General features: G+C 38.8%; 2 protein-coding genes across 5 annotated transcripts; one reads left to right on the forward strand and one right to left on the reverse strand.

The window, feature by feature from the left end:
- LOC18431585 (folic acid binding / transferase) lies at positions 1–1,918 on the forward strand. The gene is made up of 2 exons (XM_006841707.3): positions 1–506; positions 1,200–1,918. Exons 1-2 carry the CDS (start codon positions 125–127, stop codon positions 1,706–1,708), a joined length of 891 nt encoding a protein of 296 aa, XP_006841770.1. The 5' UTR covers positions 1–124; the 3' UTR covers positions 1,709–1,918.
- A 401-nt stretch (positions 1,919–2,319) lies between these two features.
- Positions 2,320–11,987, reverse strand: LOC18431584 (beta-glucuronosyltransferase GlcAT14A). Of its 4 annotated transcripts, none has more exons than XM_088858477.1 (4): positions 11,910–11,987; positions 3,659–3,734; positions 3,349–3,464; positions 2,320–2,955 (listed from the first exon to the last, which is right to left on the reverse strand). In XM_088858477.1, exons 2-4 carry the CDS (start codon positions 3,718–3,720, stop codon positions 2,435–2,437), a joined length of 699 nt encoding a protein of 232 aa, XP_088714603.1. In that variant the 5' UTR covers positions 3,721–3,734; positions 11,910–11,987; the 3' UTR covers positions 2,320–2,434. The 4 variants fall into 4 exon arrangements, with proteins under 4 accessions (XP_088714603.1, XP_006841769.2, XP_088714604.1 ...); XM_006841706.4 differs by having other exon boundaries at positions 10,549–11,954; XM_088858478.1 differs by having other exon boundaries at positions 9,231–11,954.

Genomic DNA, 11,987 nt, shown 5'->3' on the forward strand with positions numbered 1-11,987 from the left:
AAAGATAAAAGCATCTTCTTTCTATCACCCACAGCCAACAAACCCAACGCCCCTTCTATCCCCTCTAAAATTTCTCATCCACAGGAATAAAAAACACCCAAAAAATAATCAAACGAATTGAAAAATGATGAGGCAATCTTTGCTAGCTTGTTGTAAACTCTACATCTCAGAAAGCCGAAATGCCTCGGCTCTTGACTCGATCGAGCGGGCCGCCAAACCCTTCCATCCCCAAGCTGCCATCGTTAACAAGTTCCAGGACTTGCCCTACAACCGAGTCGGTTACACCCTTGTTGGTCAAATCTCAGCCCTTGGTGCCCTTCATCGTGCGGCTCTTGCAATGGTAGAAGCCGCTTTCCGAGTCATCAACTTAGAGTCACACACCGGTTCACACCCTCGGCTAGGCGTGGTGGACCATATTTGCTTCCATCCTTTGGCTGAGGCTTCGCTTGAAGATGCGACTCGGCTCGCTAGATCCGCTGCGAACGAGTTAGGCAACAAACTCCAAGGTCAGTTAACCCCAACATTTCTCAAAAGAAATGTTCAGCAAATTTTGGGATTTTTTTCCTTTTTTTTTTGGGATAGAAACACTAATTTCAAATGGGATTTATTATTATAATACGGTCTCTTTTTAGTACAAGGAGGTCATGGTATGCTTTTAAGTGTTAGACAAGAAACCAGCTTGGTATGTGTTGGAGAGTTAAAAAATTTATTACCATGGTTAAGACATGTATGTAACTACCGATTTCACATCTAATAACTATGAGACCTCTTGTTTTAACGAAAAATGGTCTTATTATATACTTTTTTTTTTCGAATGGAGGCACACAGTGGTCTTATTATATACTTTTTTTTTTCGAATGGAGGCACACAGTAATACCTGAACTATGGTATTTATGTATCTCAGCCTTGCACTAGCACTGTCCATTCAATGGATGGACGGTGTTGGAGAGAGCGAATGGAACCCACTAGAACTGGCCTTAACCTATGTGGTGAGTACTGTGATCAGTCGTGCATCCTTCAATTGGACATTGTTCCAGGGAATACCATGCTTCGAGCAGTACCACTTTCTGCCCATTCATTCATCATCATATGGAGGTTATTTTTCTCTTTCGGGTACAGCGATAGGATTAGAAGTTAGATTGTGGCAATCATCTCACACATTAATCCCATAAAAACGAAAAGTGTTCTTGTCAATGCAGTGCCAACCTACCTCTATGGAGCTGCGCACCAAGGTGCCCGAACTCTCGATTCCATCCGCCGAGAGCTTGGCTATTTCCATCCAAACTTCCCCCAAGACCCCAACCACTGGACTGGACCCTTGATTTCCATGGCCTCCCTTCCTGAACCCGATGCAGGCCCAAAATTCGCCTCCCAAGCTAAGGGCGTTGTCATAGTGGGTGCTTCCCCTTGGGTAGCGAATTACAACGTACCCATTTTTACAGAAAACATCAAAATTTGTCGTAAAATAGCAAGAAGAGTGAGTGGACGAGGTGGCGGATTGGCTGGTGTTCAGGCCATGGCTTTGGCTCATGGAGAGGGAATAATGGAGATTGCTTGTAATTTGTTGGAGACGAGTGTTGGGGCTGAGGAGGTGCAGAGGAGAGTGGAGAGTTTGGGTGGAGAGGAGGGTTTGGTTGTGAAGAAGGGTTATTTTACTGATTTTGATGAAGAAAAGGCGGTTGAGAAGTATTGGCAACTTCTCCACTAGAAAGAGATACATAATTTGCAACTGAGAATAGGAATAACCATGAATGTAATTCGTGAAAATCTCAGCCTAAGAGTGATGCTATTTTTAGGAAATCTGAGTGTTGAAACTTATTAGAGAGAGGTGTAAGTTGTAATTGATGAAAGAGAGTTCGAAGAGCGATCACGACTGTTGATTTGCAGGAATTTTGGCCAATGAAATGTTATTCTTTCAGGAGATGAGAGTGAAGATGAATATATAAGTCGTGGGAATTTCGACTGAGGAATTGGATTGTAAATTACTCATTGACAACCACTGTTGCTCGCACACACAGACACGAGTAAGTTGGTTTCTCTCCATTTCCTAATCCAAGTTGGTGAGCTGCCGAAAATTCAACCCAAACAAAAGAAAAGATCAAGAAGTCCAGAAACAAAAGAAAACTTCTAAAATGAAAAAAGGAAGAGAAACCAGAAAAGTTTTACAGCCCAAAAATCCCACACATTACCAATCATGTCAGATATGGGTATGGGATTACACGTAATTAAACCAACAAAAAAAAACATTCAAAATAATGAAAATCGAAATCAAACAGCAGTAATTAAACCAAAGAAAAAAAAAAAAAAATTTCAAAATAATTACAGTCCAAAAATCTAAATCCAATTTTGTAGGAAAATTGTTTTTGTAAGAAAAACAAAGGAAATTCTACAGCTCGTGAACTATAACTCTCCTTTATGTACACATCGATCATCCTTACAGAGGGCATTGTTTGTCCTGAAATTCCTTCGAGCAAAGCTTTTCAAACAGGCCTTTCAACCTCTCTGATCCAGGACCTGGCCTAAAGACCGAGTCATCCCCTCGAACCAAACATGGGTCCTCATTGGACCCAACTCTAGAGCCACCAGCACACCAGGCACCAGGCGTGAACCCAGTGTGAGCTCGACCCAACAACTCACTATCAATCTTATCTAATACAGGATCATCCTTCGCAAACTTTCGAGCAAAAGGAGCACCACTTTGCACCATTTCTTCAAAATCTTTCATGGACAGAGAAAGTGGGTGTTGCCTAGGTGGGTTGTCCCATGCAATGTAGTGAAGGTCGTGGTTCAATGTGGTGTTTTTGAAGTCCTTGGAGTTGCATATGACGGTGTGGAAGTAGCCTTCAGGTGAAGAGACAAAGTTGGCATAGTACATCAGGATGGTTCGGGGAAGGTTTTCCCAACCCCATATGCAGTACTCGAGGAAGGGTCGAGCTAGCATGACCCATGCAGAGCCTGTGAAGAAAGAAAAGCCCATGAGAGTTGAATCACAAGTGCAGAAGCTCCGCCACCCCCTCTCCCACCCAACACCCCCAATGTGTAAAAAAATCTCCCCCCCGCCTTCTTAATTTCTCTTCCCCAGGCACCCGTACCACCAGATAGGGATACACACTCACACAGAAATCACCCTCCCTCCCTCTCCAACTTACATTTTCTAATATCAATCTCCCCATCACCCAGAGTCATCGAGACTTTTTCATAAATGCTCCCGAAATTGCTTTCTCAAGCAGTTTCACCCCCCATTGTGTGACATAAAACAACCCAAGGTTTTTTAACATATCTCTAGATACTGTTTGACAAAAACTCCATTATTCCTTTGAATCTCTAAAGCAAGTACTTAGTAGTTACCTGTAAATAAAGCAAAAGAAGTAGGAAGACTCCGGCGTTGAGATGCCCAATAAATTTCTGCCTTTTTAGAGAGATAAAGTCCTGGGTCTACAATGATTGGTTTTGCTCTTTGATTCCTGTAAAGAACCCAATTCCTTCATTAGTACACAACCCAAAAGCTATAAAAAGTAATCTGAAATGCCTATGATGCACAACTCTTGCTATCTGTCAAAAATCCAATATTGCTGTGTGATTGACCAAAGAAGGCACATTAAAAGCATTTTGCTGAAGAACATGAAAATTGGTATCAGTTGTAACTCATTATACTTACTCCTTCCAACCAACAATACGGGTGTGCTCAATAAAGTTGAGACCCCTTGACATGTGGGACATAGCATGCAGCAAATCTGCAAGGCAACCCCTTATGTCAGCTTCTTATAAACATATGATAACAACTTAAAGCAAGCGCATAAATTAAAGAAGCAATAATAGAACACTGCAGAATCCACCAAGAAAGAATAAAATTCAGTCCATCGAAGCCAAGATAATAAAATGCAAGGCACTCATTTGGGGATCACTTTATCCTAAAACGTGTATAAATATTGTTCCTTTTTTTTTTTTTTTTTGTGAATCATTTTTATTGCACATCATGACATCAACAAGCCCAATGTGGAAATAATAGCTTTCAAATTAGAAATGAAACTTAGTTCGAAGATGAATTGAGAAATTCAAGGTATCTCAAAATTTTCAAGTAGATAAACAAATTTGTTTTCTTCCACATAATAATGCCTCCACTTAAAGATAGTATGAGTTTCAAGATTGTAATAAGCATGGCGAAAAATGCCTATAGACCCAAACCCAATATGTGAACAACTATACCCAAGGGTAATGGGTTAGATATCTCCAATGACCCCAAAGAAAAAGAAAAGTTGATAGACGCACTAGAAAACCTCTGAGCTTCACAGTATGGAAATCCCCGCTCTGAACCATATGACCACGAAAAAGGAATCAATGCCATTAGTGACTAGTGGTTGGGTTAACCACAGTGATTGGCCTTCAGCCCAAGATGAATGCTCCACATCCCTAGAGATCCAGTGTTTAGTTGCAAGAGCCCTATATTAGGGCCAATGCCAACACCATTTTATGATCCTAATCAAATCCTAATGCAAATATTTCTCCTTCCATGGTCACATTCTCGAGGACATTTCCAAAACTCATTTCTGGTTACTCTCTTCATGAAGAATGATGCTTCTAGACCTTACTGTACTTGATATCCCTTCTGTATATCCCTTCTCTTCCAACTAATGTCTTCTAAAAAAGAGGTTTCCCCTTGCACCCATAAGTTAATCCCCAATTTACAATTCACCATACAGGGGATGGAATTGGCTCCATTGCTCCCAACTCCATGCATATGGCAAATGAGTGTCTCTAGTGCCGCCCAAGGCCTTTGAAAACATTATACAAATGTTTTTAACTCCTAAAAGAATTCCAGATGGAAACAAGTGATCCACAAATTTCATCCCCTTTCATGCACCAGAGACTCATTGGAATACAACAATAGTGACAAGTCCCCCTGTTAAAAATCTACCCCCATGGCCCAGCAGAGACAGAGCCTGAGACTAGAACTTCTATGACCTCCCCTCAGGTCTGCAAGAACCTCATACACTAATTTCAAGAGAAGATAGCACATCAGTCGCAATTCCCCACTACTCAGTTCTCCATACAATTGCACAAGATGACGACAAATTCCTTCAGGCCTTCACCCTACAATGGAATATCATATTGGAGCTTCTGAAACATCTTAATAAGGGAGGAGATCCAAAATAAGAGAGATTGAATCAGAGGGGGAGCTTGATGAAAGTTGCTTTACGAAGGTTTGCCCTCCGTCCTAAAGACCTTCACATATCTTTTCACCTCGTTGGTGGGATCTTACACCTCTCCAAAGCCAGTATGCAGAGTTGTTTCCTGGGTAAACTCATGAGCAAAATATAAAGTACGACATTAAAAGCAACAAACGAAATAGGCAATCAGTAATCGCTCACTTCATGGCTTCATTATTCCCCAGAATTGTGCCCTCGTACCTCAACTCAAATAGTGCAATCGAGAATCATTTTTGTGATAATAAGAGTGATCATCTCAAACCTTTAAACTTTGGTTCAGAGAATATCTGTGAGGAGAGACTTAAATGAGTCTTGGAGTTGGAGTCCTAGGGACCTTGCATCTGTCAAATCTGTGCATTGTAATTTGTGGTAAGAGTCAAGTTTGTGGTCTGATTCAGTGGATTTAGAGAGCCACATGCCACTGTTAATGTGGTTCACTTACAAGAAAAAAAACTTCAATGATTGAAGCCAAAAACTCAATCCTTCTCCGACATGTCTATATGTATTACTACTAAAATTTTACTTATATATTTAATTTTCAACCTTAATGCATTAGCGTCGCATGGCTAAAGTGGTAGTCTGCCTGTATTTTCACTGAAAATGAGAAAGTCCCAAGTTAGAAGCCGACTAATGGTGCCTTAAGCTAAAAAATTTAAAATTAGCTTATATAACAAAATTGCATGTATTTTTCTATCAAACATGTGGTGTTTGCAGCGATAGAGCAGACCGCCCCTTATACTTGAAGTTCGGAGTTCAATCCTCATGAATTACATTTACATTTTATATTAAATAGCATTTTAAAAAGTATTGGTCTAGAAAACCTTAATCTTTCCCTTAACCTGTCCCATACCCGGGTAAAGAAGCTAGGTTGTGTAAGGTTAAGGTAGGTAGCCAACTTAAAACTTTGCCAAAACTTGTCATGAATCCTGAACCTACAGTAAAACATTCTAAGAAGTGTATAATAAAACATCCATACATCTCTTTCATAAAGATGTCACTCATGAGGTTGTAGAGAGGCTGCCCCTTATACTTGAAGTTCAGCATTCAAACCTCATGAATTAACACTTAGCACTGCTTTTTATTATTTTAAATTAAAAAAAATAGTTGAGCTCAAAAAACAAAAAGTCTGTTTGCCAGGATTTGTACCCTGGACTTCAGGGTGTGAAGTATCAATGTTCACTCCACCACATAAGCCATGGCACTTTAGTGAAATAAAATGGAAGACTCCTCTATATGAAGGGTGAGGTTTGTATAAGGTGTCAATCTTATACTACTGAAGTAAGGTGCACCTCAAAACTGTGTTGAAAATGAAGTTTTGGTGCCGCAAAGGCTTGTGATGATATGAAAATCTATTGTTGCCCCCAATTAGGAAATTTAAATTTCTAGAAATAGTTACGATCAAGAAGACCTATAAACACTTGAAAATCTTGAAAACGGACAGTCCAAATAATGTGTTAGAAGATGAACTATTTTGAGGACCATAAATCTCCTTTTTTTCATGTCTATGAATCTCATGGTCGAGATGATCGATTTGCGGGTTTTCCAACATAGGAACAACCTTTTCTATTGGGTTTTTGAGGTGCACCTTACTCGTACAGTATAAGGTTGACATCTTATATAAACTTTTTCCCTATATGAAATAACAATACATACTAAAAAGTGATGACCATCTCATACATAGAGTAGAATTGTCACTATGATACCAAGTCAAAGGCAAGGTGTCTAGGTAGAAGTGTCAATATGATACCAAGTCAAAGGCAAGGTGTCTTGGTAACAGTGCATGCATGTTACCTTTCTTAAACATATACCATGTTCTTGCTTGTTCCTTCTTTTCATAGGCATGGAGGTGGTTAGAAAAGGGGCATAGCAAGAAATCATCAACATTCTGTTGGACCATACATATGGCGATTGGATGGCACATTAGGAAGGAATAACATCTTCAAATATGCTTTTCAGAAACCACATGCCATTTGAAGTTATAATATGAATCTGTAACATCCAACTAAATGCAGTGCGCGTCATAGAATGCTTCACAAGCAGCAATATTAATTTAGATGAAGCTTCCAGAGGATGCCCAGATTTAGTGGGGGGGAGAGTGTGCGTATTGAAGGCAGAAACCCAAAAGGACCTAAAAGGGGAGAATTTTGAAGCTATCTGGTATTGCTGGTATTTAGAAGATTGTGTGGGCTTAAAAGCCCATGTGGCCCTTGTAGGTGTCAGGATCTTGGTCGGAGATGGCAATAACTTAGATGTATCAATGGCTTAACTTGGATGTTATTCAGTGATTAGAAAGGAAGCCCCCATGTCATGGAACAAAGGGAATCTTTAGAGAAATTTCATTCCTATCATCTAATTTTTCTTTTCTGATTGTCAACCATGTATCTAAGGAGGTAAATATCGTGACAAATAGGTTGGCTGATTTGGCTGTATCTAACAACAAGGTTTGGAAACAGGATTAGCTATATTTTCCTTTTCAGAACCTTTCAAGATTTGACCATAAAGCATGTATCCATTAAAAAATGATTTAAACTTTGAAAATTGCCCAAAAAAATAAAATTTTCCAAAAAAATAAAATTTGAAGAAAAGAAAACTCAACCATGAAATCCACTGCATGAATATGTAACCCACCATAGAACTTTGAAAAATAGAAAATGTAGCCCCTCATAGGATGGATCACTGGACAACAGTTTCATCAAAATCCCTCTAGCAGAAATGTTTTGGAGCTCAGAATAAATTTAAGAAAATTGCGTGCAACAGAAGACTTTTTGAAATTTATTTCTTTTTTGACAATTGAAATTTATTTCTTATTAAAAATTTATCATTTCTTCTTTCTAAAATTTAGAACCAAAAGTTTAGCATATATCTTCCACCTAAGTAAGTGAAGGAAAAAACCTTGTCTTGACATTCAAAAAAGGAAAAAAAAGAAAGAAAAGGCCTGTCCCGACAAATTCCTTTCAACATCACACTTTCCAACTTAAAGTCATCCCTGTATTCATCCAAAGCCTTCCATTTAGGGGTTTCGCTCTTGGAAATGGGATCAGGGCATAAGGGCTGTATCATCAACATCCAATGTCTGGACAAAAGCTTTCTTACCAAAAAACAAAAATCCCCATAGACTTCCAAATTCGCATCTTAAAACAAGGAGACTTGAAATGAGATTTGTCCAATAAATAAAGTGCATGACGGCAAATTCTTGCAGCGCTCCCAACACTATCAGATGCCCCAACCAACAATGTCCACAATGCTCTCAATAGCTTCATTCTTCTTGCACAACCAGCAGAAACATAAAGCGAGACAAGGAACTTAAAGCATCGCACAACAATTTGAGTCTCAAGTTTGACTGGATAACCACCAAGTCGGATTAAAAAAAGACTAAAGTTATGCGAGCACTAAGGGCATGACTCAGTAATTATAAAAACTATTTATGAAAATGAAGATTAACAAGGTACAAAAACTTCAGGATAAAATTTGGATAATTTTCAGAAATAAATTATTAAAAAAAATTAAAAACATAAAAAATATAGAACTGACATATTGAGAAAGGGGTTAGAACCAGGGGGAGAGTACAAATGGCTCTCTGTCAAGATAGGAGGAATATAATTTAAGAAATGGCTAATGCAACTGCGGAAGAGACAATGTGCAATCACTATTTTGTTGGGAGACACATATAACTAACAAGTTTCAAGAGAATCATCCTATTTATGATGAGAGGAGCACCATAAAGAGTGCAACACAGAAAAGGGAGTCAAAAATTCCAAATGTTATCTAATGGATCAGCTAAGTGAGCTACTCATTTTGCATATTCAAACTTTCGATTTTCATTTATATGGCCAGATGAAAACCAGTAGTATTCTACTATGGTCCAGACTTCAGAGACCCAAGAACAAAAGTGCATATAGAATGATATAAATGTTGCCCAAAACTATAAATGAACTACTGGATCATGAAATTAAACTGTGCATTATGAATGTTAAACATAATACTATTGTCAGATAGAAAACAGCAGGGCTAAGGTTCAGAGACCTAAAAATGAAAGTGGACATAGAATGCCATAGCATGTCGCAAAAAAAGCCACCAACCATGTAGCATGAATATTGCACCATGAAGTAAAACTACCCACTTTGCATGTTGTTTAGATTGTTTCTTCATGACTATGCCAGACAGAAACCAATATCATTCTGGAAAAATCTGTAGCATTCCAATGGGAACGAGATGCGGATCACCACAATTATCAGAACAAAGAGAAGATCCTGCAAGAAGATGAGAGAAACACTGGAACAGAAATAGTCTTTAAGTTGGAATTTTATCGCATATTAATGATGAGAGAAAGAGCACAACAAAGAAGAAGGTTATAAATGAGACCACAGGGGCCTAGAGCAAGGAATATGCCGTTCAGGTTAAACTTTTCGAGTAACGATTTTCTTTCAACTCTCTCTGTTGAAAATATATAAAGACTCGTCCAAGTTGGTGCCAAAACTGACATGGAAATTTGAGTAAGTATTGTTTTTTATTATTTGCTTTTTATCCTCTTCATGGGGGATCTGTGAGTATCCTACATTAGAGTAGACTCTAACGAGTTCCAATTGGACTCGACAAGTCAGTGAAGTACAACCTAGTAAACTAATTTCACTCCCACCCATATAAATGTATTTTCCTAGAACAAGGGTACCATGAACTGGAGTTAAATTAATCCCTCAATAATTTGATTTTTCTCAATCTCACTTTTTGGGTCGTTATGCAACAGGAATCAAACTTGGGACGCTTTTCTAATGTCACCATCAAATCTGAATGAATCCACGACAGGGAAATTTCCACAACACACTTCCTCTATAATGCTAGCTCAAATAATTTATCAACTCTGCAATCAGGCTATTGTCCATTCACCAATAGCTCATGAGATAAAACAATTTTTCCTCAATGTGATATACTAAAACTTTAGCTGGAAACACCTTGCAGGTTCATTTTTGGTTAAGGAATTTCTCAGGGTCATATGGCAACCAAAAAACTTACACGATAGCAAACTCCAATGCGATGATTTCAACGCAGACTTAGAAGCCCACTCTTCTTGCAGTGTAAACTAACAGCAATGCATTCAAGAATGTATCCATTCATTTTAGTGAATTTCTCAGCTCTCAGAAACTCAAATACAGAGCAATGAAATGCTAAACACCACATAGTAAGGAAACCACACTTTATATACATAAAGTAAGAGCACAACAGCTAGAGTAATTATGAAAAAAATTTATTATAACAGATACAAAATAAGCCATCAATATGCCTAAATTGCTCCTCTTATGATCCAATAAAGAAAAAGTAAACGGGGAAAAGAATGAAAACTAACCATCTTGTGTTACAAGAGGGTAATCCGAAGCACTGAGGTTCACAAACCAGTCCCAATTCCCACCTTCTTTAAGCAAGATGGCAATGGCCTGAAGGGTACAAGCAATCATAGTGGGTCCTTTATAGGTCACCAAATTTGCTTGTGCCATTACAATCACGTTCTTCACCTCTCGGAAAACAGGATCTTCCTTGACATATATGGCAAGGTCAATTCTCTCTCTAGGTGGAACCTCAAGATCCATGTGCAATATATACCGATTTCTTGGGTGATAAAGAGCCTGTAAAACCCTTCTAATTCTTGGGCCATCACCCTTTGTACCAGCAATAAGGTAAGCTATTCTTGGAGGTTCTGAAACCCTAATTGGGGGCTTTTGGTTCTTCAAATCAGATTCTACAAAGTAACCAACTGGGTCATCTGTCCTCGAAAAAGAAACGAATTTTAGAGAGAGACTATTGTTGCTGTAAGGGGGGGAGAGAAGACCAAATGCAGCAGCAAGGAGGAGAGTGAGGGACACAAGCGAAGTAGCCATGAAAGGAAGAAGCCATCTTCTATCACTGAATGGCCTCCCAGAATGATTATTACTGGTTTTCCTCATTTTCTCACAAGTAATGAAGAACCCAACAAGCCAGAAATTTCTGTTTCTATAGAGAAAAGGGCATAAAAAGGCCCCCAATATGGTTGAACAAATATATCTCATTCATGTTTCTGAATCAGAGTATCCAAAGTGAGAAATTGGGGTTGAAAGGAAAGACAATACAAGGAAAGAAAATGAGCTAAAACAGAGCAATAAGCACATGGAAAATCAAAATTTCCTTTTCTAAAGTTGGGTTCATTAGAAAAGAGCAAAACGGGAAAGAAAAAGGGCTAGAACAGGGCAAGAAATACATGAAAATATAGTTTTTTTTTTTTGCCCTTTACCAACGAGCAAACAATGTTATAGAGTATCCATCAAGCAACTGCAAGATTGGGTCGAATGTAAATACAGAGCTAAAGCCTGTGGAGCTCCAGATTTGAATCAAATTAACTTTTCATGAAACCACAGTATCATGAATGACCCTTGAATTAGTTTGAAGGTACGAGCAGCTATTTGCATCTATCAGTATATGAGATAGTATTTTCTTCTCTTCCATGATCAGACGACAAAAGTAATCCCTAAAAATAAACCATGAAAAACGCGACTAGCAAAACCTGAAGACCAAATCCCAAAAAACCATACTACAGGGAACTACAGAAAGAGGGAAGAGAGAGAGAGCGAGAGAGAGAGGGGGAAGATACATGCGGTAGGTACCATCAGTTTTAGTTCTAAATCTCGTCCCCAAAAGAGAGAGAGAGAGAGGGGGGGGGGTGGAGAGAGCGATTACTTGTCGGTGCACTGGAACTGTCGGTTTCCTTTTTCCCAAAATTTTGTCTTGCAAGAGCTACCTAACCGTGCTATTCAT

Source organism: Amborella trichopoda, chromosome 2 (assembly GCF_054954075.1).
Source record: "Amborella trichopoda isolate Santa Cruz 75 chromosome 2, AtrichopodaSantaCruz75HAP2 v2.0, whole genome shotgun sequence".
In the NCBI taxonomy this organism is placed as follows: Eukaryota; Viridiplantae; Streptophyta; class Magnoliopsida; order Amborellales; family Amborellaceae; genus Amborella; species Amborella trichopoda.